Here is a 25479-nt window from a genome sequence, read left to right as displayed (position 1 = left end):
ATGATCCACCCGCCTCGGCCTCCCAAAGTCCTGGAGTTACAGGCGTGAGCCACCGTGCTTGGCCTTTGTTTTTTGTTTGTTTGTTTGTTTGTTTGTTTGTTTTGCCTTTGAGATGGAGTCTTGCTCTGTTACCTAGGTGGCCCAGATAGTGCAGGAGTGCAGTGGCACAATCTTGGCTCACTACAGCCTCTGCCTCCTTGGTTCAAGAAATTCTCCTGCCTCAGCCTCCCGAGGAGCTGGGACTACAGGTGTGAACCACCACGCCTGGCTAATTTTTGTATTTTTAGTAGAGACAAGGTTTCACCATGTTAGCCAGGCTGGTCTCAAACTCCCAACCTCAGGTAATCTGCCCCCTTCAGCCTCCAAAAGTGTTGGGATTGCAGGCGTGAGCCACCATGCCTGGCTGAAATTGTTCTTTGAATTATGTTTTGTTTGTTTTTTTAAGAAGCAGGGTCTCACTGTGTTGCTGGAGTGCAGTGGCTTTTCACTGGTGCGGTTATAGCACACTTCAGCAGCCCTGAACTCCTAAGCTCGAGCAGTCTCCCTGCCTCAGCCTCCTGAGTAGCTGGGATTACGGAAATGTTCCTCTACACCTGGCTTAGTTTTACTTCTTACTGTATTAAAAAGTTGAAACTAGTATTTATTTCCAAAGAGCTGAGATTACAGGCCTGAGCCACTGTGCTGGGCTGAGTATATGTATCTGAACCTGAATTAGTGAGCCATGTTTCACAAAGAAGGCTGTCTTTTGTTCTGTATGATGTCTCTTGAGAGAAAGGAGACTTTCCTAAGCGGGAAACCCAATGGGCAAGTGTGATTCCTCTTCATCATTCTCTCCCCAGCCTGGCAAGAGAGGGCTGGGCAGTAATGCAGGGGCTTTGTGATTCTTCGAGGTGAATCTGGAAGCCACCTTCCTCCCTGATTGTGGTTTCTGCCCCCACAGGTTGGAGGCATCAAGCCTGGGTGCTTTAAGATTGGGAACACGGGTGGGATGCTGGACAACATCCTGGCCTCCAAATTGTACCGCCCAGGCAGCGTGGCCTATGTCTCACGTTCTGGAGGCATGTCCAACGAGCTCAACAATATCATCTCTCGGACCACGGATGGCGTCTATGAGGGTGTGGCCATTGGTGGGGACAGGTAATCACCTGGGAAGCCAAGGAGGGGCTTCCCACATTGAGAGTGGCAAGCTAGGAGGTGACGCTGTGTCCTGCAGGCTGCTCGCTGCCCCTGAGTTCCAGGCCCACAGGAATGCTGCTGAAGTCTAAACAATGGGGCATCACTGCTCTTGTCTCAGGACTGACAGAGCATGAAATCGGAAAGCACAGAACAGGGCAATGTGCAGCAGAGGCGACTGGGCTTTGGGGATAATTTTGTTTGTTGTGATTGGCCACAGGGAGGCAGCAGAGTGCAGTGGTTAGGAGGGCCAGTTCTGAAATTGGATTGAAGAGGTTCAAATCCCATTTTCCCTCTTTTGTAGGGGGTGGGTGGCAGGGGCCATCCTGGGGGCCGGTTACTTAACCTCCCTAGACCTCCATCAAATGGGTAAATAATACCCCCCACCTCATGGGGTCACTGGAGGAATAAATGAGGTGTAATACATGGAAGTGTCTGAGCCAGGGCCTGCTCTCAGCAGGTGCTCAGTGAGTTTTTATGGTAGTTAACACTAGTATCCTCATTATTTTTGTTAGTGGGAACACTGATCAGTAGGTCATGAATAGAGTATTATATCTTAGAGTAACGTCTGGCACTTAGTAAGTCCATAATAAATGTTAGCCATTATTGTTTATTATTCCTACTGTTACCACTGCTGTCGGGCTTAGAAACCAAAAGCTGTTGAGATAGAGTCACCTTGTCCGTCTGCCTGGCTTTACCACATGATTTCCGATAGGATGCCTGGGTGAGGAAGAACTCTCACCAAGGTCTTTAGGGGTGTGGCCTGGGAATCCCCAGTCCTTGGGTACTGCCTGACCAAAGGCTCCGGGAATAAGTCTAGGAAATGCTGCTTGTTTAGATTGTCTTCTTAGATTTATAATGATCATATCAAAAGACATGAAGAGGCCTAGAACAGTGGCTTATGCCTGTCATCCCAGCACTTTGGGAAGCTTAGGTAGGAGGATTGTTTCAGCCCAGAAATTCGAGACCAGCTGAGGCAACACAGTGAGACCCCCATCTCTACCAAAAAAAGTTAGCCAGATGTGGTGGTGTATGCCAGTAGTGCCAGCTACTCCGGAGGCTGAGGCAGGAGGATCGCTTGAACCTGGGAGGCGGAGGTTGCAGTGCACCAAGATTGCACCACTACACTCAAGCCTGGGTGAAAGAGCAAGACTTCATCTCAAAAAGAAAGAAAATATGTGTGTGTTCTTAGATTTTTTTTTTTGAGACGATCAAAAAATTCAAGCGATCCTCCTGCCTCAGCCTCCCGAGTAGCTGGGACTGTACAAACGCTCACCACCACACCTGGCTGATTTTTGTATTTTTAGTAGAGACGGGGTTTCACTATGTTGGCCAGGCTGGTCTGGAACTCGTGACCTCAGGTGATCTACCCTCCTGGGCCTCCCAAAGTGCTGGAATTACAGGCATGAGCCACTGCCCCTGGCCTTTTGTGGATGTGTTTTAAAACAACTGCACCAGGGTGTGCCCTCTCGGTCATCTCTTAGTGCTGAGTGAACCTCTCTGGGCTTATTTTGTGCTGTCTTTTCCTTTGCGAGTTAGATAGCTCCAACTCCTTCCCTCCTCTTTCTTCCCTTCTGCTCCATTTGCTACCTTCCCCCTCCTACCCTTCTCCATTATTGCTGGGGCATCTCTGGACCCTTACCGGCCATCCACACCCCCCTAAAATCCAGTGTTCCCGGTACAAGTGTGCTTCCTAACCCTGTACACACTTTCCCATGCCTCCTCCTGATCCTGTATCCTGATACTCCCTGCCCTCAACAGGTATCCAGGCTCCACATTCATGGATCATGTGTTACGCTATCAGGACACTCCAGGAGTCAAAATGATTGTGGTTCTTGGAGAGGTGAGTTACTTCAAATATATATATATATGATTTTAAAACTGTAATGCATAATCTCAGTTTTCAAAAAATTTAAACATTTTGGTTACATGTAACTTAAAGGGACAGTCCCTGGTAATCCCACCCTCTAGATGCTGGGGCCTCGAAGTTGTCACTATTAGTACTGCCATTTATGTTTCAGAGAAAGGAGTTCTTACCTCCCAGTTTAGCACCAGTAAGAGAGAAGCTCTGCTCTGGCTGGCCGTGGTCTCTACCTGGTGGGCAGTGGAAAGCTGGAGTAAAAAGTGCATTTTTTTGCCCAGGTATGGTGGCTAACACCTGTAATCCTTCCAGCACTTTGGAAGGCTGAGACAGGTGGGTCACTTGATCAGGAATTCTAGACCATCCTGGCCTACATGGTGAAAACCCATCTCTACTAAAAATATAAAAATTAACCAGGCGTGGTGGTACGCACTTGTAATCCCAGCCACTCGGGAGGCTGAGGTGGGAGAATCACTTGAACCCAGGAGGTAGAGGTTGCAGTGAACAGAGATCACACCACTGTCCTCCAGCCTGGGAGACAGAGCAAGACTCTGGGGGGAAAAAAAAAAAAAAAAAAAAAAAAAACGCTTTTTAAAAAATTTGATGACTTTTGGATAGAACAGTTAAAAAAAAATTTCTAAATACTGAAAAATGTGGGAGTCCCATAACTCCATCCCTTGTTTGCACCTCTGAAGGCAGGTCTAATCCTAAATCATGTTATATCTCTAGATCAGGAAGGGGGGGTCCCAGAGATTCCTCTAGGAGACCTGCTGTTTGTTCCTTTAGAAATCCTCCTTGTATCCAGGCTGAAACTAAACTCCTTTTATTTGGCCAAAGCCCACATCCCTCCATTTTCTATCCAGTTTTTACGTCAGGATGGGCTCCACTAACTTGGCTTTTTCTCATTCCCCATTCCTTGGCAGATTGGGGGCACTGAGGAATATAAGATTTGCCGGGGCATCAAGGAGGGCCGCCTCACCAAGCCCATCGTCTGCTGGTGCATTGGGACCTGTGCCACCATGTTCTCCTCTGAGGTATGGCTGAGACGGGTCACTCCGGGGCTAGGAGTGGGGATTGCAAGGGGGCATTTGAAGTGAACCATGTAGTCATCTTATTAAGCAGCTAGTTCCTTCAAGAAACATTTGTTACTTGCTTGGTTACTGCAAAAGTCCAGCCAGGGCCCTGCTCTCATCCAGTTGGAGGAGACCAATTTATAAGCAGATTAAAGCCAGAATCAGGCTCTGAGTCTCTGCTTGGCGTAGGTAGCAACCAGCTGTCTAGAGAAGTTGAGATGGCTTCCCTGAGAAGGTGATGTTTGAACTGTAGTTTAGGGGATGAGAAGGGCTTTGCTGATGGAAAGGAGGCTGAGGAGGGAGAAGGACACAGCCTGAGCTCAGCTGGGTGGGGCTTGGTGAAATGTTTTGTGTGGGGAGAGGTGGTAGAAGGAAAGGTTTGTTCTTCATGTGTTAAAATGATAAAATGTATGTGAAAGTGCCTGGCGGCACCTGATACTGTTAAGTATAAACACTCCTTAGGCTTCTGCTATCTGCTAAGCTTCTGAGCTATCTGTCTTCTGCTGGGGGATCATACACCAGACTTCAGCCCCTATACTTCAGCTTAGAGAACCCTCTACCACCTTGAAGGTGGCCCACGTGATGATGATGATGAAATTGAAGGAAAAGCCGGGCATGGTGGCTCATGCCTGTAATCCCAGCACTTTGGGAAGCCGAGGTGGGAGGATCACCTGAGGTTGGGAGTTCGAAACCAACCTGACCAACATGGAGAAACCTCAATCTCTACTAAAAATACAGAACAAGTCGGGCATGGTGGCACATGCCTGTAATCCCAGCTACTCAGGAGGCTGAGGCAAGATAATCACTTGAACCCGGGAGTTGGAAGTTGCAGTGAGCTGAGATCGCGCCATTGTACTCCAGCCTGGGCTACAAGAGCAAAACTCCATCTCAAAAAGGAAACAACCACTCATCACCCAATTAGTTTATCAATAGTTGTTAAGCACCCTGTGAGTGTAGGGCCTTCTCTTAGTGCTGTGTATATAAAAAGGTAAAGCCTTCAAGGCTTCCTGCAATCATGAGAATCCTTAACCCTAAAGTTTTCCTTCCGGTAAGCTATTGTCACTCTTCCTAGAATGCATGCTTTTCCCCTTCAGATTCCTGCCCACCTCAGAGTGGCAATATTTGTCCAGTTGTCAAGTGCATGTCTTCTTTGAATGAGTAATTCCACTTTTGCAGATTTACCCCATGGGTATACATGCAGAGTGTTTCAAAGTATGTGTACAAGAATACTCTGCAGTGTCATAACGGCAAAAACTGGAAACAACATTTTTTTTTTTTTTTTTTGAGACGGAATCTCACTCTGTCACCCAGGCTGGAGTGCAATGGTGTGATCTCAGCTCACTGCAACCTCTGCCTCCTGGGTTCAAGTGATTCTCCTGCCTCAGCCTCCTGAGTAGCTGGGATTACAGGCGCATGCCACCACACCCAGCTAATTTTTGTATTTTCAGTAGAGACGGGGTTTTACCAGTTGGTCAGGCTGGTCTCGAACTCTTGACCTTGTGATCCACCTGCCTCGTCCTCCCAAAGTGCTGGGATTACAGGCATGAGCCACCGTGCCTGGCCTGGAAACAACTTACATGCTTATCAGGAGGGTACTATCAGCATGGCATATCCACAAACTAATGGGAAACGGGGCAGGCATGCAAAGAAGGAGGTGGAACTTGATATGTTGATACAGAAAGAGTTTAAGATACATTACCTGTAAGAAGGGGCAGAGTTCAGTAAATGCTTATAATATCCATTTTGTACAAACTCTGTGTGTGTGTGGGTTTTTTTATTTTTATTTTTTTTTCCAAGTAAGTAAAAGGGGAGGAGAGGTCCAGAATCATCCTGCCCATCCCTCCAGGGTGAGCTCTGCTTGCACAGGCTTTAAAAGCAGACCTTGGTAGATCTGTGTAGCCAGACGTGGTGGCTGGTGCATATAATGCCAGCTACTCGGGAGGCTAAGGCAGGAGAATGGCTTGAACCTGGGAAGCGGAGGATGCAGTGAACCGAGATCAGATCTTTAAAATCAGATATTAGTAGACCTGGGCAAGTCATTTAGCCTCTTGGTAACTGTTTCCTGAGCTGTAAAATGAGGATGCTGCAAGGTTGTTGTATGACTTAAATGAGAAAGTAATTGTAAAGGTCTGGCGTACATAGGTCTTAGAAACTATTCCTTTCCATGCCTTGTCAGTCCACTTATTCTATGAAGCTGTCCCTGATTCTTATTTATTTAAAGGTCTGGCGTGCATAGGTCTTAGAAACTATTCCTTTCCATGCCTTGTCAGTCCACTTATTCCATGAAGCTGTCCCTGATTCTTATTTATTTATTTGTTTATTTATTTATTTATTGAGATGGAGTCTCACTCTGTCGCCCAGGCTAGAGTGCAGTGGTGCGATCTCAGCTCACTGCAACCTCTGCCTCCCTGGTTCAAGTGATTCCCCTGCTTCAGCCTCCCAAGTAGCTGGGGTTACAGGTGCATGCCACCATGCCCGGCTAACTTTTGTATTTTTAGTGGAGACAGGGTTTCACCATGTTGGCCAGGCTGGTCTCGAACTCCTGACTTCAGGTGATCCACCTGCCTCGGCCTCCCAAAGTGCTGGGATTACAGCCGTGAGTTACCATGCCCAGCCGATTCTCTTTCTTCTTGAGTGCTCTCCCCCAACTTCATACTCACCCAACAACCAAAAAATCAATCAGCCTCCCCCATTGTTTCTCCTGGCTTGCTTCGCATTACCAGCCACTCCACCTTTCCACCCCACCTCCACATCCCCACCATGATCAGGACACTTCTAAGAGGGTGAGCATCTCACATTTCAGTATCTGGCCGGCACTCATCGCCCCATGGGTGGGATGGGTCCTTGAATTATTTTAGGTTTTTTTTTTTTGAGACCGAGTCTGGCTCTGTTGCCCAGGCTGTAGTGCAGTGGTGCAATCTGGCTCACTGCGAGCTCTGCCTCCCGGGTTCATGCCATTCTGCTGTCTCAGCCTCCGGAGTAGTTGGGACTACAAGCGCCCGCCACCACACTCAGCTAATTTTTTTGTATTCTTTTAGTAGAGATGGGGTTTCACCATGTTAGCCAGGATGGTCTCGATCTCCTGACCTTGTGAGCCACTGCACCTGGCCCTTTAGTTTTGTTTTTTAAATAATTCATCTCCCTTTTAGAAATTTTGGTTTTAGTTTTGAGAAATCCAGAGTTAAAGAAACTTAACTTCCTTAAACCCAGGGTTTCTGAACATAGAATTTCTTCTCTTTCCCACCCATCTGCGGATGCAGATTAAATCCTACAAAGAACGCATTGGGAACCCACGCTTTAAGGTGTCTTTCAACCGTTGCTTACAGAGCAGCAGTTCCTAACCTTTTCACCTTTTTGTTCTATTTGCATGGTGAAGAGCACAGGCTGAGGCCAGGTTGCCTAGGTTCAAGTGCTACCACATACTACCTGTGTGACCTGGGATAAATCACTTTACCCATCTATGCTCCCATTTCCTTTTTTATAGGAAACGATCATAGCTACTGAGATTGAATGAGTAAAACTCTTAGAAAAGTGCCTGAACATAGTGTTATGTAAACAGGTTAGATAGTATTATGATTACCCTCTGCACCCCATCCTAAGACAAGGCTTTGTATCAGATGTCTGTGTTAATTTCCTCCATCGCTTAGTTAAACGCACAGTCACGCTGGGCGCGCTGGCTCACGCCTGTAATCCCAGCAGCTTGGGAGGCTGAGGTGGGTGAGTTGCTTGAGTCCAGGAGTTGGAGACCAGCCTGGACAACATGGCGAAACCCCGTCTCTACTAAAAATACAAAAATCTTGTAGCCAGGCCTACACCTGTGGTGGCATACGCCTGTAGTTCCAGCTACATGGGAGTAGGTGGGAGAATCACCTGAGCCTGGGAGGTTGAGGCTGCAGTGAGCCAAGATAGCGCCACTGCATTCCAGCATGGGTAACTAGAGTGAGACCCTGTCTCGAAAAAAAAAAAAAAAAGAAAAGAAAAAACAAAGACGCAGTCACCACTTACTTAGTGCTTCTTTTTTTTTTTTTTTTTTTTTGAGATAGAGTCTTGCTCTTGTCACCCTGGCTGGAGTGCAGTGGCATAATCTTGGCTCATTGCAACCTCAGCCTCCCAGGCACATCTCTGTAGTCCCAGCTATTGAGAAGGTTGAGGTGGGAGGATTACCTGAGCCCAAGGAGGCCAAGGTGCCAGTGAACTGTGACTGCATCACTTTACTCCTGCCTGTGTGACAGAGTGAGACCCTGTCACTTAAAAAAAAGGGTGGGAGGGGCAGGTGTGGTGGCTCACACCTGTAATCCCAGCACTTTGGGAGGCTGAGGCTGGTGGATCACCTGAGGTTAGGAGTTCGAGACCAGCCTGGCCAACATGGTGAAACCCCATCTCTACTAAAAATACAAAAATTAGCTGGGCATGGTGGTAGGCGCAATCCCAGCTACATGGGTGGCTGAGGCAGGAGAATCGCTGGAACCCAGGAGGCAGAGGTTGCAGTGAGCTGAAATCACGCCATTGCACTCCAGCCTGGGTGACAAGAGCAAGACTTCGTCTTAAAACAAAACAAAAGATAAGGGGGAAAAAAAAAGGAAGATGATTCTGGGGTTGCGCTGCCAGTCTTTGTATCCTCACTTCCATGCACATTAGCTGTGTGACCCTGATAAAGCTTCTGAACTTCTCTGTACTTCAGTTTCCTCGTCTGTAAAATGGAAATCATCTATTGTACCTATTCAGTGACCTTGCCTGAGGCTTAAATGAAGTGATTCATGTAAAGTGTTTAGCACAGTGCCAGCCTATGACCAGTGCTGGCATTTCCCTGGGAATTTGTTGTTCACTCTTGGGGGATTAGCAGTAAAGCTACTTTCCTTTGCTTTCCAGGTCCAGTTTGGCCATGCTGGAGCTTGTGCCAACCAGGCTTCTGAAACTGCAGTAGCCAAGAACCAGGCTTTGAAGGAAGCAGGAGTGTTTGTGCCCCGGAGCTTTGATGAGCTTGGAGAGATCATCCAGTAAGTGGACCTTGGGGAGGATGGCGGCCTCCCCCTCCTTTCCAAATTCCTCCTGAGACAGCAGCCTCTCCCACACAGGGACATCCCATATTTCTGGTCCCTCTTGGTGTCTAGCGCAGCTGTATGGATGGTTCAAAATCCTCTTTCTCTTTGGCTTTCCTTTTGTTTTATTTAGTTTGTGGAAGCAGTAGGTCTAGGCTGGTGTTAAAACGTGTTGAGTTTCTGAGCCTACCTATTTGGCTGGGAGGCGGCAGCCACAGATGAGAGCTCTGCATGAAAATGTTTAGAGAGTGTTACCTATGATCAATAGAGAGTTATTAGATACCCTCTGATCTCTTCCCATCTCTTAAACCTGTCTGGACTCCCAGCTCTGTCCTTCCTTGCCATCCAGAGACTGGGATGTGAGGTATTAGGGAGCAGAGGGGCAGGTGCAGTCTTGGCTAGAACTTGTTTTCATTTAGTTCTCAGAATTCAGCAGGTAAGAGTAAACTAAAACCTACAGTGTTTGGGTTAGATAGAGCATTCTTGGGATGTCTTACAGAAGCCCAAAATAAGAAAATCCACATGGATGTCTTTTTTTTCCTGCCTCCCAGGTCTGTGTACGAAGATCTTGTGGCCAATGGAGTCATTGTACCTGCCCAGGAGGTGCCGCCCCCAACCGTGCCCATGGACTACTCCTGGGCCAGGGTAGGTGCCTTGAATGTCCCTAACAGTGTGAACAAGAGAGATCTGTGGGTCTATGGTGGTGGGTTTCTCATTGATTTGCCTCGAACTCTTGGAAACCAGGCCTTCTGTATTAGTCGGGGATCTCTTAGAGGGACAGAACTAATAGGATATATATATATAAAGGAGAGTTTATTAGGTATTAACTTACATGATCACAAGGTACCACAATAGGCTGTCTGTAAGCTGAGGAGCAAGGAGAGCCAGTCCGAGTCCCCACACTGAAGAACTTGGAGTCCAATGTTCGAGGGCAGGAAGCATCCAGCACAGGAGAAAGATGTAGTCTGGGGGCTAAGCCCATCTCTCTTTTTCTCATGTTTTTCTGGCTGCTTTATATTTGCTGGAAGCTGATTAGATTGTGCTCACCACATTAAGGGTGGATCTGCCTTCCCCAGCCCACTGACTCAAATGTTAATCTCTTTTGGCAACACCTACACAGACACACCCAGGATCAATACTTTGTATCCCTCAATTCAGTCAAGTTGACACTTTTGGAGGCCAAGGTGGGAGGACTGCTTGAGACCAGGAGTTGAAGGCTGAAGTTAGCCATGACTGTGCCACTGCACTCCATCCTGGGTTACAGAGTAAGACCCTGTCTCTAATTAAAAAAAAAAAAAAGTGCTGGGCGCAGTGGCTCATGCCTGTAATCCCACCACTTTGGGAGGCTGGGGTGGGTGGATCACCTGAGGTCAAGAATTCGAGACCAGCCTGGCCAACATGGTGAAACCCCATCTCTACTGAAAAAAATACAAAAATTAGCCAGGCGCAGTGATGGACTCCTGTAATCCCAGCTACTCGGGAGGCTGAGGCAGGAGAATTGCTTGAACCCGGGAGGCAGAGGTTGCAGTGAGCTGAGATAACACCACTACACTCCAGCCTGGGCGACACAGCAAGACTCCGTCTCAAAAAAAAAAAAAAAAAAAAAAAAAAGAAGGAATGGACGGGATCTCACGCCTGTAATCCCAGGACTTGGGGAGGCCGAGGTGGGAGAATTTGCTTGAGCCCAAGAGTTTAAGACCAGCCTGGACAACATAGCAAGACCCTGTCTCTACAAAAAAAAATTTTTAATTAGCCAGGCGTGGCAGTGCGTGCCCTGTGGCCCCAGCTACTGGGAGGCAGAGGCGGGAGGATCGTTTGAGCCTAGCTAGGAGTTTGAGGCTGAAGTGAGCTATGATCGCACCAGTGTACTCCAGCCTGGGCAACAGAGAGACCCTGGTCCCCCTCCAGAAATGAAGCAATGGATATAAGCTGCTTAGGTTTTTTTTGTTTTTTTTTTTTTTTTTTTTTTTTTGAGACAGAGTCTCGCTCTGTCGCCCAGGCTGGAGTGCAGTGGCGCAATCTCGGCTCACTGCAAGCTCCGCCTCCCGGGTTCACGCCATTCTCCTGCCTCAGCCTCCTGAGTAGCTGGGACTACAGGCGCCCGCCACCGCGCCCGGCTGATTTTTTTTGTATTTTTAGTAGAAACGGGGTTTCACCGTGGTCTCGATCTCCTGACCTTGTGATCCGCCCGCCTCGGCCTCCCAAAGTGCTGGGATTACAGGCGTGAGCCACCGCGCCCGGCCTGCTTAGGTTATTTTCTAGCCCAGCAAATGCTCAGAGAAGGATAGAGATAGTGCTGATAGTGCTGATGCCAAGTGGTACCATGGGTCCTCCTGTTTTCTGTGTCCAAAATGATTTAATGAAAGGGCTTTTGCACTTCTTTCTTGGGAAAACTTCGTCTAAGAGTTGTTGCTTTGCTGCCAGAGTTTAAGACATTCCTGGGGCTGGCCGGGCGCGGTGGCTCAAGCCTGTAATCCCAGCACTTTGGGAGGCCGAGACGGGCGGATCACGAGGTCAGGAGATCCAGACCATCCTGGCTAACACGGTGAAACCCCGTCTCTACTAAAAAATACAAAAAACTAGCCGGGCGAGGTGGCGGGCGCCTGTAGTCCCAGCTACTCGGGAGGCTGAGGCAGGAGAATGGCGTGAACCCAGGAGGCGGAGCTTGCAGTGAGCTGAGATCCGGCCACTGCACTCCAGCCTGGGTGGCAGAGCGAGACTCCGTCTCAAAAAAAAAAAAAAAAAAAAAAAAGACATTCCTGGGGCACTTTGGTTCTCAGAGTACACACAGTGGGGCAGTCCTGGAAGAATCTGTGGTGGTCACCAGGGCCCTGCTTCCCTCTGCCCCATCTCTGCCCAGGAGCTTGGTTTGATCCGCAAACCTGCCTCATTCATGACCAGCATCTGTGATGAGCGAGGACAGGAGCTCATCTATGCGGGCATGCCCATCACGGAGGTCTTCAAGGAAGAGATGGGCATTGGCGGGGTCCTCGGTCTCCTCTGGTTCCAGAAAAGGTGAGCATGGAGGGCAGAAGATGACAGGGCCCTGCAGCTCGGAGTTAATGATTTTCCCCCAACAAAGGAGTGGGAGTGGACAGGCCTGGGGAATGTGTCAAAGGTCAATCTTTGGGGCCACGGGTCAATTGAAAGGGCAGAGGAAGGACACTTAAGCTATGAGCCACTGCACCCAGCCAAATGCAGACCTCTTGACAGCAAGATAGAGGTTAGGCAGGAGAGAACTGGAAAATGTGGTGGCCTAAGGAGTGTGGGCCTCGTGACACTGCTGAACAGATAGAGAGTACCTTATGGGCCGGGCGCAGTGGCTCACGCCTGTCATCCCAATACTTTGGGAGGCCGAGGTAGGTGGATCACTTGAGGTCAGGAGTTCAAGACCAGCCTGGCCAACATGGTGAAACCCTGTCTCTACTAAAAATACAAAAAATTAGCTGGGCATGGTGGTGCGCGCCTGTAATCCCAGCTACTCAAGAAGGCTGAGGCAGGAGAATCACTTGAACCCAGGAGGTGTAGGTTGCAGTGAGCCAAGATCGCGCCATTGCACTCCAGCCTGGGCAACAAGAGCAAAAATACTCCATCTCGAAAAAAAAAGAAAAGAAAAAGAAAGTACCTTATGTTGTGTTCACTTTGCAAATTTCTTTCTCCTGTCAGCTTGAATGTTAGAAAAAATTGGTTTTCTCTGCAACTCCCAATCTTAGCCCTCCCATGGGACTGACGGCTGGGCAGGGGAGCCAGTGAGTATGTGATTCACAGAGGCCTGGCTTAAGGTGGTGCCGGGCAGAAGGCCAGGTCAATGTCTTGGGTTGTGTCATGCCCTCACCTGCAGAGAGATGGGTCTTGGTCCTGCTTTGGACCCTTCCTGGGAAAAGTTCATGGGTTATGACACCTGAGCAGGTCTCTTTCTGTCTGCTCCTGCCTCCCACCTCTCCGTACTTTGTTCCTGATTCTTAGTTGGGAGGTTGAATACTACAGGAACCAGGCATGGGGCCTCTTACACTGTGAAGGGACAGGGTTCTCACCCCCTGTCTGTCTGGCACATGCAGCATAGCCACAAATACAGGTCAAATCCTGGTGCAGGCAACTCATGCTGAAAATCACTGACCAAAGAATAGATTTAAAACTCTGGTTTCAAACTCTATTTTACAAACAGTATTTGGGGCCAGGCATGGTGGCTCATGCCTGTATGTAATCCCAGCACTTTGGGAGGCCAAGGTGGGCAGATCACTTGAGGCCAGGAGTTCAAGACCAGCCTGGCCAACATAGCAAAATCTCATCTCTACTAAAAATAAAAAAATTAGACCGGTGTGCTGGTGCGTACCTGTAGTCCCAGCTTCTTGGGAGGCTGAGGCAGGCAAACTGCTTAAACCTAGGAGGTGGAGGTTGCAGTGAGCCAAGATTGTACTACTGCACTCCAGCCTGGGCGACAGAATGAGACTCTGTCTAAAGAAAAGAATCAGGAGGTTTTGCCTGAGAGTTGTGTAGTAGTATTAGACTTGGATTGGTAGTTACCCGTCTTGGATTTGAATGACTTGTTTAGGGAGATGGGAGAAAGTACGAGCGTGGTCTTGTCGACTCTCTCCCGGCCTTCATTCCCCCGGCTACCAGGTTGCCTAAGTACTCTTGCCAGTTCATTGAGATGTGTCTGATGGTAACAGCTGATCACGGGCCAGCCGTCTCAGGAGCCCACAACACCATCATTTGTGCGCGAGCTGGGAAAGACCTGGTCTCCAGCCTCACCTCGGGGCTGCTCACCATCGTAAGTACTGTCATCCTGGGAGGTGAACAGTGGGGACACTGGGCCTTGGCCTCATGCTGCTTTGCCACAGCAGGGCCCTAGAAGGAGCCCCTGAGTGTAAAACCCAGTGCTCAGGCCCGTTCAGGACACACTGGGTTGGTTTGCCCAGCTGAAGGAAATTCTTAAAGCTCAAGGCAACATGCACTTGTTTCTCCTGCAGGGGGATCGGTTTGGGGGTGCCTTGGATGCAGCAGCCAAGATGTTCAGTAAAGCCTTTGACAGTGGCATTATCCCCATGGAGTTTGTGAACAAGATGAAGAAGGAAGGGAAACTGATCATGGGCATTGGTCACCGAGTGAAGTCGGTGAGTTGTTACTCTCCTAAAAAAGTAGGATAGAGGCCGGGCGCAGTGGCTCATGCCTGTAATCTCAGCACTTTGGGAGGCCAAGGCGAGTGGATCACCTGAGGTCGGGAGTTGGAGACCAGCCTGACCAACATGGAGAAACCCCTTCTCTACCAAAAATACAAAAAAATTAGCCGGGCATGGTGGTGCATACCTGTAATCCCAGCTACTCAGGAGGCTGAGGTAGGAGAATCGCTTGAACCTGGGAAGTGGAGGTTGTGGTGAGCCGAGATCATGCCATTGCACTCCGGCCTGGGCAACAAGAGTGAAATTCTATCTCAAACAACAACAACAACAAAGTGGGATGGATCTGCCGGGTGGGTGGTGATAGGGGGCATTAATTTATTTGGGAGAATACCTAAGCTTTCAACTCCCAACATACAAAGCTTTGGATGTGTTGACAGATGCCAAATACAAGACAGCTATTTTTTCCATTTGATAATACAGATTGCCCTTAACAGTTTTTCTGTCGTTCGCTTGCAGTATGGAAATAGCAGCTGAAATGAGATGGAAAATATGGTAACTTTGGTTTCCCAAATGAACCTTATGGGTAAAAGGACCAAGGTCAGGTTGAGGGGACATATTGGTCACTTTAGGCTAGTAACAGACAACTCCAAAAATCTCAGTGGCTTACCACAGCAAAGGTTTATGTCTCATTCACACTATATCCACTGAGGGTTGGCTGTGCCTGTTCTCTGCCATCTGTGCTGGAGGAACAGCCCCTGTCTGGGATGTGCTGGCCTCACGTCAGCAGGATAACAGCAATGGCAGGACCACGTGCAGGCTCTTAAAGCCTTACATGATTCCCCTTCATTCACATTTCATTGGCCACCACAAGTCAAGTGGTTATTTGTGACATCACTGGGGCAGGAAGAGTGATAGTATCAAGGCATATCCGATTGGGAGAGACCAGTGGGAAAGGACAGTAAATATTTTAAACAGTTGATATAGTCTTAACAGGGCCAGTCATCTGTATGTCCTCATAGTGTGCTGTGGTTAGAAATCGAAGAGCAAGAGATGAGGTCACTGGCAGCTGCTCAGGGCCATATGGGGACAGCTCCTTAGTAGATCCCTTTGCCCTGGGCTCCTTGGCTCTGTAGCTCCAAAAACCTCATGTATTTGGTCACTCCACTGGCCTAGGTGGGGAGTATTAATATGAAGTTCATGCATGTGATTCAGGACACCACCTTCTAGGCAGCCAAACATTTGGCCATCTCAGGTGAGATACCCAGAGGTTGCTTGATGAGCAAGGACCAGCTCAGAACCAAGCAGGGAAGGTGGGTGACTCTGAGGGACATTCCATCTAGGACTTGCTGAACTTTGCTCAGCCAGCCCCAGCTCCTGACCATATAACTCCTTGCCCATCTACAACACAGGGCCTTTCTAAGATAACGCTAGACCTGCACGCCACACTCACTCATTCACTCTTTGAGCTCCTCACTTTCTAGAGGATGTACTGACCCAGCTATCTCTTTGCTGAGGGCGGAAGTTGCTTCGGTATCGGGATTTGGTGTGTCCCTAGATCATCTTCCTCCCCCACTGACAGGTGGTTAATTTCATTCACGGCAGGTCTATAGTCTTTCCTAAAATTTTGGGAATACTTTGCCTCCCACACTCAACACGTGTTTGTTTAGTGTTGAACTCTGTCACAGCTTGAGTAGGCACAGAGCTGGTGGGGGTGTGGCTGGAAGCTGGAACCTAAGACTGAGTTGGAGAGTGGTTAACTTTCAGACCTCTGCTGCTCAACACTGTAGGACCTGGCCAGCTCCCTGAACATCTCAGGGCTTAGTTTCTTCTTTGTAACTTAGAAGTGAGAACCGCCGGGCGCGGTGGCTCACACCTGTAATCCCCAGCACTTTGGGAGGCTGAGGCGGGCAGATCACAAGGTCAGGAGATCGAGACCACGGTGAAACCCCGTCTCTACTAAAAATACAAAAAATTAGCCAGACGCAGTGGCGGGCATCTGTAGTCCCAGCTACTCGGGAGGCTGAGGCAGGAGAATGGCGTGAACCCGGGAGGCGGAGCTTGCAGTGAGCCAAGATCGCGCCACTGCACTCCAGCCAGGGGGACAGAGCGAGACTCCGTCTCAAAAAAAAAAAAAGTGAGAACCTACCAAGGTTGTTTTGTGTCCCAATTGAGATATGAGAGGACTTCAAAAGCTAGCCCCATGACATTAGCACAATTGGTGCCACATGGAATTGTACATGTGGGTCAGGTTCCTGAATCGCCTCTGGGATATGTCCAGTTCTACCGACCTGTAATACAAGTATGAACAAACACATCCCAGCAGTGTGTGAGTGTTCCTCTGTAACGTTGGGTTCATTTCTAGATAAACAACCCAGACATGCGAGTGCAGATCCTCAAAGATTACGTCAGGCAGCACTTTCCTGCCACTCCTCTGCTCGATTATGCACTGGAAGTAGAGAAGATTACCACCTCGAAGGTAACAAAGGAAAAACTTCCTGGTTCCCTAATATTACATTGGACAAATTTATTGGAGGAAATAGGAGCCAGGTTACATTTTGATTATGCAGCTAAAAGCAAACCTAGTTTTCTGGAAATGTTATTTTTGTTTCATAACTAAATTTAACAGACATGCACTAAATGTCAACTAGGTGTTGGGTATGTTGCTAGATGCTGGGAATTGAACTGAGTCAGACACAGTGTCAACCAGTGGGGCTGGTAGAAGTTTTTAAATGATGGTCACAACTTGTAGTAATAGTAGTAACAGTGGAAAATTATGAAGAAAAAATGAGAAATAATGATAAATGCTTTGAATGTTTTGCCTTCCCAGAAGCCAAATCTTATCCTGAACGTAGATGGTCTCATCGGAGTCGCATTTGTGGACATGCTTAGAAACTGTGGGTCCTTTACTCGGTGAGCACTGCAGCTGTTTTCTTCGTTACGTTTGTTGATTTTTGTTGTTTCCTCCAAACTATAAAAGTAATGCATACTCAGAATAGAATATTTGAAAAATAAGGAGAGGTATAAAGAAGAAAACAAAAATTGCCTGTAATCCTACCACCTAGAGCACCCCTTTTCTTCTTATTCCTGGGCAGTAGTAGTACTGTCTGGGGAGAAGGGCAGTCACGTGAGCCTTTTAAAACTACAAGTTGATTGTGTGTTGCAGGGAGGAAGCTGATGAATACATTGACATTGGAGCCCTCAATGGCATCTTTGTGCTGGGAAGGAGTATGGGCTTCATTGGTGAGTCCATTCGTTATTGTTTTAAGTGTTTTTTTTTTGTTGTTTTTTTTTAAACCCCCATGGTTCAGCTATACCACTTACCCATGGGGTTGAGTTTCTTTTTTTTTTTTTTTTTTTCAAATTCTCTTTGTGGTTCAGTTTCTACAGAAGAAATGTCATATCCTCTTAATCATTGTTCTTAATCTTTTCTTTCTTTAACTTTTCCCCTTATCTTTATCATTGTTCCTTTGTTCTTAGAAATGATTGCTAGCCCAGGAAAATAGAATTAATTTTTTTTTTTTTTTTTTTTGGAGACTGAGTCTTGCTTTTCGCCCAGGCTGGAGTGCAGTGGTGCGATCTCTGCTCACTGCAACCTCCGCCTCCCAGGTTCAAGCAATTCTCCTGCAGCCTCCCAAGTAGCTGGGACTACAGATGCATGCCTACAGGTGTGTGCCACCACGCCTGGCTAATTTTTTGTATTTTTAGTAGAGATGGGGTTTCACTGTGTTAGCCAGGATGGTCTGGATCTCCCAACCTCGTGATCCGCCTGCCTTGGCCTCCCAAAGTGCTGGAATTACAGGCATGAGCCACCGCGTCTGGCCTATTTTTATTATTTTTTATTTTTTCCCTTTAAAATTTTGTTTTAATTTAAAGGAAAATAGAATCAGATCCAACAGCTCTCTTGTACAAAGTCTGCCTCATCTACCTATGGAATGGATTTGGACTAAGCTTCCCACTGCTTTGTATCTACCTTTTTTTTGTGTTAGAAAGATTTCCCTTCCTTAGCCTCTCCCTCTCACCAGGCTTATGAAGCTCTAATAAAAAAGATTTGTTTGCTTCATTTTAGGACACTATCTTGATCAGAAGAGGCTGAAGCAGGGGCTGTATCGTCATCCATGGGACGATATTTCATATGTTCTTCCAGAACACATGAGCATGTAACAGAGCCAGGAACCCTACTGCAGTAAACTGAAGACAAGAACTCCTCCCCCAGGAAAAAGTGTACAGACAGCTGGCAGTGGAGCCTGCTTTATTTAGCAGGGGCCTGGAATGTAAATAGCCACTGGGGTATAGGCACCGAAGACCAACATCCACAAGCTAACACCCCTTCAGCCCACACAAAGAAGCTTCATATTTTTTTTTTATAAGCATAGAAATAAAAACCAAGCCAATACTTGTGACTTTACTCTGCTACCTGCTGTATTTATTACATGGAAGCATCTAAGTACTGTCAGGATGGGGTTCTTCCTCATTGTAGGGCGTTAGGATGTTGCTTTCTTTTTCCATTAGTTAAACATTTTTTTCTCCCTTGGAGGAAGGGAATGAAACATTTAAGGCCTCAAGATACTATACATTTAAAGCACCCCAATGTCTTTTTTTTTTTTTAATTCCCTTTCTTCTTCCTTATATAACATGAAGAACATTGTATTAATCTGATTTTTAAAGATCTTTTTGTATGTTATGTGTTAAGGACTTGTTTGGTATCCCACTGAAATGTTCTGTGTTGCAGACCAGAGTCTGCTTATGTCAGGGGGATGGGACCATTGCATCCTTAGCCATTGTCACAAAATATGTGGAGTAGTAACTTAATATGTAAAGCTGTAACATACATTTAAAATGGAAATGCAAAAAGCTGTGAAATGTCTTGTGTCTTATGTTCTCTGTATTTATGCAGCTGACTTGTCTGTCTGTAACTGAAGTGTGGATCCAGGGACTCCTAACTACTTTTCATCTGTAATCCACAAAGATTCTGGGCAGCTGCCACCTCAGTCTCTTCTCTGTATTATCATAGTCTGGTTTAAATAAACTATATAGTTAACAATGAAGGCATACTGCTGGCTCCTGGCATCCACATCCTTTGATCTGTATTTCTTTGTAACTATACTTTTTTCCAGACAGGGTCTCACTCTGTTGCCCCAGGGCTGAAGTACAGTGTCACCATCACAGCTCACTGCAGCCTCCATCTCCTGGGCTCAAGCAATCCTCCCACGTCAGCCTCCCAAGTAGCTAGGACTACAGGAGTGCACCACCACTCTAGGCTAACTTTTGTATTTTTTGTGGACTCAAGCAATCCATCCTCCTTGGCCTCCCAAAGTGCTGTTACAGGCGTGAGCCACTGTGCCTGGCCTGAACTGTACTGATACTTTCAGTATATGTGGTTTTAAAAGTGCTCATCTACCTTTTCAAAAAATAAAACACTAGCATCAAGAACCTCCAAAGCCCACTTATTTCCTCCCCTAAATCTATACCTCTCCCTGAGTGAATGGTAACCAAAGCGCTACCCAGGTACTTGGGCCAAAAGCTTGGAAACCACCCTTTACCCTCTCCAGTTGCCAAGTCTTGTTGATTGACCCTTCAACTTTCACTCTCATCTGTCCACATCTGGTCGGCTATTTCCCCTTTTGTTGCCTACACTGCGTTCTCCACACAGCCACCAGTGATTTTTTTAAAACCTATTGAATTGAGCCACTCCCTTGTCTAAAATCCCCAAGTGACATTTATTTACTTATTTATTTTATTTTTGAGATGGAGTCTCACTCTGTCACCAAGCTGGAGTGCAGTGGCACGATCTCGGCTCACTGCAACCTCCGCCTCCCAGGTTCAAGCAATTCTCCTGCCTCGGCCTCCCGAGTAGCTGGGATTACAGGCACGTGCCACCACACCCAACTAATTTTTTTTTTTTTTTTTTTTGAGACGGAGTCTCGCTCTGTAGCCCAGGCTGGAGTGCAGTGGCATGATCTCTGCTCACTGCAAGCTCCGCCTCACGGGTCCATGCCATTCTCCTGCCTCAGCCTCCTGAGTAGCTGGGGACTACAGGCGCCCGCCACCTCGCCCAGCTAGTTTTTTTTTTTTTTTTTTTTTTTTTTGTATTTTTTAGTAGAGACAGGGTTTCACCGTGTTAGCCAGGATGGTCTTGATCTCCTGACCTCGTGATCCACCCGTCTCGGCCTCCCAAAGTGCTGGGATTACAGGCTTGAGCCACCGCGCCCGGCCCCCTAATTTTTGTATTTTTAGTAGAGATGGGGTTTCACCATATTGGTCAGGCTGGTCTCAAACTCCTGATCTCGTGCGTGATCCACCTGCCTCGCGCCTCCCAAAGTGCTGGGATCACAGGTGTGAGCCACCTCGCCCGGTTTAATTTTGAGACAGGATCTCACTCTGTCGCCCAGGCTGGAGTACAGTGGCTCGACCTCTGCTCACTGAAACCTCCGCCTCCCGGGTTCAAGCTATTCTCCCTGCCTCAGCCTCCCAAGTAGCTAGGATTACAGGTGCCCACCACCACGCCCGGCTAATTTTTGTATTTTTAAGTAGAGACGGGATTTCACCACGTTGGCCAGGCTGGTCTCCAACTGCTGACCTCAAGTGATCCGCCCGCCTCGGCCTCCCAAAGCACCGGGGTTACAGGCGCCCGCCACTGTTCCCAGCTAATTTTCGAATTTTTATTAGAGACGGGATTTTGCCATGTTGTCCAGGCTAGTCTGGAACTCCTGGGCTCAGGCGGTCCGTCCACCTCCGGCTCCCAAAGTGTTGGGATTACAGGCGTCAGCCACCCCGCCCGGCCCAAAAGTAGCTTTTAAATTATCTTTTCAACAAGTATATACTGATCATTGGCTATGAACCAAAGCACTACGCGGAACGCTTGGCTTCAGTATCATCTCATTGAATTCTCACTGTGAGCTTACAAATTAGGCAATATTCCCGTGTTTAGAAATTAAAATAGGGGGCCGGACGCGGCGGCTCACGCCTGTAATCCCAGCACTTTGGGAGGCCAAGGCGGGCGGATCACGAGGTCAGGAGATCGAGACTATCCTGGCTAACACGGTGAAATCCCATCTCTACTAAAAATACAAAAAATTAGCCGGGCGTGGTGGCGGGCGCCCGTAGTCCCAGCTACTCGGGAGGCTGAGGCAGGAGAATGGCGTGAACGCAGGAGGCGGAGCTTGCAGTGAGCCGAGATGGCGGCACTGCACTCCCGCCTGGGAGACAGAGCGAGACTCCGTCTCAAAATAAATAAATAAATAAATAAATAAATAAATAAAAGAAAATAAATTAGGGGCCCGGGCGCGGTGGCTCACGCCTGTAATGAGGTCAGGAGATAGAGACCATCCTGACTAACACGGTGAAACCCCGTCTCTATTAAAAACACAAAAAATTAACTGGGTGTGGTGGCGGGCGCCTGTAGTTCCAGCTACTCGGGAGGCTGAGGCACGAGAATCGCTTGAACCCGGGCAGCACGCCACTGCACTCCATCCTGGGCGACAGAGAGAGACTCCGTCTCAAAAACAAACAAAACAAAACAAAAAACAAAAAAACGGATAACAAGTAACTCATTCATCCCTCATCCACCTAGCTGAGGCTAGATCTTATAAAAATCCTGTATTGCCACTCAAGGCTTTAACAACAGGTGATGGTCTAGGTGGCTTTTACTCGACAAAATGACTGCAGAGAGCATGCTACCCACTAAGGAAAGGGAGCCAGCCATCCTCGCACCGACGTCCTCGTGGGGAGGCCTGGGGCGAAGTCATCCCGACTGGGCAACAGTTACAGCCGAACCTCACCAGGGCAGGCAGGGCTGCCGGAGGCAAAGCGGCGCATGCGCGACCCGCGGGCTACCCGGCTCCGCCCCGCGCGCACTATTTAATCCCAGAATCCCTCTGTGTCGCACCAAACGGCCGCATAGTTCGAGGCTGCGGAGGCCAGGCGCGGTGGCGTCAAGATGGCGGCTGCGGCAGTGGCGGCGGCGGCGGCGGCGGCCGCGGCTGCATCTCTTCAGGTGCTGGAGATGGAGAGCATGGAGACGGCCGCTGCCGGCTCGGCAGGCCTGGCCGCCGAGGTCCGAGGCAGCGGCACGGTGGACTTCGGGCCTGGGCCAGGGATCTCTGCAATGGAGGCGAGCGGGGGCGATCCGGGCCCAGAAGCCGAGGATTTCGAGTGCAGCTCTCACTGTTCAGAGCTGTCCTGGCGGCAGAACGAGCAGCGACGCCAGGGCCTCTTCTGCGACATTACCCTGTGCTTCGGCGGGGCTGGAGGCCGCGAGTTCCGGGCCCACCGCTCGGTACTGGCTGCCGCCACCGAGTACTTCACGCCCCTGCTCTCGGGCCAGTTTTCCGAGTCCCGCTCGGGACGGGTGGAGATGCGCAAGTGGAGCTCCGAGCCGGGGCCCGAACCCGACACTGTGGAAGCCGTTATCGAGTACATGTACACTGGGCGCATCCGCGTCAGTACGGGCAGCGTGCACGAGGTGCTGGAGTTGGCCGACAGGTAGGCGAGACGGGTGGGAGCACGGAGGGCGGCGGGCGCGGAGAGGGGGAGATGCTCGCCGGCGGAGGGGAGGGCAGTGCCTGCCACGGCAGCTCGCGAGTCCTGAGTGAACGCATTGGGTTCACACTCGCTGAGCGCCTGCTGGGGGGCAGCCAACCGCGGTGGGCGAGGAGGATGCACCGTCAGGTCGCGCCTCGCGCCCAAGGAGCTCAGATACTAGGTGGTGGGACAAAAGTGATGGAAAGGAAAGTCAGTATGTGGTAAGCGTTGTGCTGACGTTCAAAAGGAGTGAAAGGCTAGGGATTGAATAAAGACCTTTCTGAGGAGGTGACGTTTAGACCGACCTCTGAATGTCAAAAAATAACTGACCGTGCAAAGATGGGGAATGAATATTCCAGACAGCGCAAAGGCCCTCAGGCAGGATCCAGTTTGGCTTAGAGAAGAGAATTAAAATACAGTCTAGTGACGCTGGATCTAGTGGATGAAGGGGAGAAGGATGCGTGAGATGCGTTTGAATAAGGAGCTTGAATTTCACTGAGTGTGATAGGAAACTGAGTAAATAAATGATCTGATTTAAATATTTTAATATTATTCTGCCACTGTGGTAAACGGATTGTAGGGAGCAGGAATGCTCCAGAAACTGGTTAGCAGGCAGGTAATACCGTTTATAGAGATGGAGAGGCATTTGTTTTGGCAATTATCATTTTACAGATTCCTTAACAAAAATGCCTGTTGAGCGCCGATTACGCATCAGCTCAGATGCGGGATTCTAAGGTGCTAGGGTTTCAGCAGTGATCAAAAGAGACAAAAGTCCTTTTCTTTATCGCACTTACGTTGGTAGATAGACGGTAAATAAGTAAAATGTATAGCCTGTTGGATGATTGTTAAGTGTATGTAGCCTGTTGGATGATTGTTATCACTGATAAAAAATAAAGCATGGGGGGAGTACATAGAAAGTGCTGGGGGAGAGGAAGTGTTTGTCAAATTGCGTGGATAGAGAATGCCCTATGAAGAAGACGTTTTGCTAAGAACCAAAGGAGATAAGGTAGACTGTGTCAGGTAGGGGACACAGGTACAGAGGCTCTGAGGTGGAGCTTGTCTGTATGTTAGAGAACAGCGGGGAGCCAGTGTGGCTGTATCAAAGGGATGCAGGGTGAGAGGAACAGGAAAAGCCTCAGGATGGTAATGGGCATGGATCCAGATCCCATAGGGCCTTGATGGTCTGTGGAAGGACGTGAGCTTTTACTCTGATAGAAATGGGAAGGTTTGGGGTAGAGGAATGATGCAGTCTGATTTGATGAATAGTGCTGTGTTGAAAAAAGGATGTGGCGGCCAGGCCGGGTGGCCCATGCCTATAATCTCATCACTTTGAGAGGCTGAGGTGGGTGGATGCTTGAGGTAAGGAGTTCGAGACCAGCCTGGCCAACATGGTGAAACCCCCGTCTCTACTAAACATACAAAAATTAGCCAGGCATGGTGGCGTGCCTGTAATCCCAGCTGTTGGGGAGGCTGAGGCACAAGAATCGCTTGAGACTGGGAGGCGGGAGGCAGAGGTTGCAGTAAGCCGAGATTGCGCCACTGCACTTCAGCCTGGCTGACAGAGCAAGACTGTCTCAAAAAAAAGAACAAAGGATGTGGCATTGGGGAGGAGGGGGCACCAAGGGCAGACGCAGAGAGACTAGTGTAGGAGGTTGTGGCAGTGGTGGTGGAGGCTTCGATTAGGAGGGAGAAGTAAAGGTGATGAGAAGTGCTCTGGTTCCAGATATATTTTGAAGGTAGATGAGATGAATTTGCTGATGCATTTGATGTGGGGTATAAGGGAAAAGACTGCTACCTTTTTCACCCAAGCAATGGGAAGGATGGAATTATAAGGATGTGGAAGATTGCAGAAGAGCAGGTTTGGGAGTAAGAGCAGGAGTTTTTGGATTTGGTTAAGGAGATCCCTGGGAAGCCCCTGGGAATCCCCTGGGAGCTGGAGATACAAATTGGGGAAAATTAGCATATAAATGGTAGCTAAAGCCTTGGGACTGAATGGTATTACTTAGGGAGTATACGTAGAAAAGGGGTAGCGGGGAGAGGGTAGGCAAGACGGAGCCCTGGGGTTCTCTAGAATGTAAAATAGCCGGCTGGGCGAGGTGGCTCACGCCTGTAATCCCAGCACTTTCGTAGGCCAAGGCAAATGGATCACTTGAGGTCAGGAGTTCGAGACCAGCCTGGCCAACATGATGAAACCCCATCTCTACTAAAAATACAAAAGTTAGACCGGGCATAGTGACTTACGCCTGTAATCCCAGCACTTTGGGAGGCTGAGGCAGGCGGATCACGAGGTCAGAAGATCGAGACCATCCTGGCTAACATTGTGAAACCCCGACTCTAATAAAAAAAAAAAAAAGAAAAATTAGCCGGGCGTGGTGGCGGGCGTCTATAGTCCCAGCTACTCAGGAGGCTGAGGCAGGAGAATGTTGGGAACCCAGGAGGTGGAGATTGCAGTGAGCCGAGATCATGCCACTGCACTCCAGCCTGGGCGACAGAGCGAGACTCCGTCTCAAAAAAATACAAAAATTAGCAGGGTGTGGTGGCAGGTGCCTGTAATCCCAACTACTCGGGAGGCTGAGGCAGGAGAATTGCTTGAACCCGGGAGGTGGAGGTTGCAGTGAGCTGAGATCGCCCCACTGCACCCCAGCCTGGGCAACAGAGTGAGACTTGGTCTCAAAAAAAAAAAAAAAAAAAGA

The 25479-nt window shown here is 48.6% G+C and overlaps 2 protein-coding genes across 5 annotated transcripts in view; both read left to right on the top strand.

Annotated features, from left to right (window-relative positions):
* Nucleotides 1-19317, top strand: part of ACLY (ATP citrate lyase) — a 54200-nt gene extending 34883 nt beyond the window's left edge. For 2 of the 4 annotated variants that reach the window (XM_025361053.1, XM_025361051.1), the window contains 12 exons: nt 941-1137; nt 2935-3016; nt 3958-4068; nt 8977-9104; nt 9698-9791; nt 12007-12161; nt 13767-13917; nt 14117-14260; nt 16629-16742; nt 17094-17176; nt 17430-17506; nt 18333-19301. In XM_025361053.1, the coding sequence (XP_025216838.1) occupies nt 941-1137; nt 2935-3016; nt 3958-4068; nt 8977-9104; nt 9698-9791; nt 12007-12161; nt 13767-13917; nt 14117-14260; nt 16629-16742; nt 17094-17176; nt 17430-17506; nt 18333-18427 (1431 nt within the window). In that variant the 3' untranslated portion in view covers nt 18428-19301. Of the gene's footprint in view, nt 1-940; nt 1138-2934; nt 3017-3957; nt 4069-8976; nt 9105-9697; nt 9792-12006; nt 12162-13766; nt 13918-14116; nt 14261-16628; nt 16743-17093; nt 17177-17429; nt 17507-18332 lie in introns of all 4 variants that reach the window. The other 2 variants (XM_025361049.1, XM_025361050.1) reach the window with 2 other exon arrangements.
* Nucleotides 19318-22071: 2754 nt separating this feature from the next.
* Nucleotides 22072-25479, top strand: part of KLHL11 (kelch like family member 11) — a 17750-nt gene continuing 14342 nt past the window's right edge. Inside the window, exon 1 of the mRNA XM_025363738.1 lies at nt 22072-22747. Coding sequence (XP_025219523.1) covers nt 22203-22747 — 545 coding nt within the window. The 5' untranslated portion in view covers nt 22072-22202. The remainder of the gene's footprint in view (nt 22748-25479) is intronic.

This window comes from Theropithecus gelada, chromosome 16 (genome assembly GCF_003255815.1).
Source record: "Theropithecus gelada isolate Dixy chromosome 16, Tgel_1.0, whole genome shotgun sequence".
In the NCBI taxonomy this organism is placed as follows: Eukaryota; Metazoa; Chordata; class Mammalia; order Primates; family Cercopithecidae; genus Theropithecus; species Theropithecus gelada.
The sequence above is the reverse complement of the archived record's forward strand: the minus strand, read 5'-3'. Positions and strand labels throughout refer to the sequence as shown.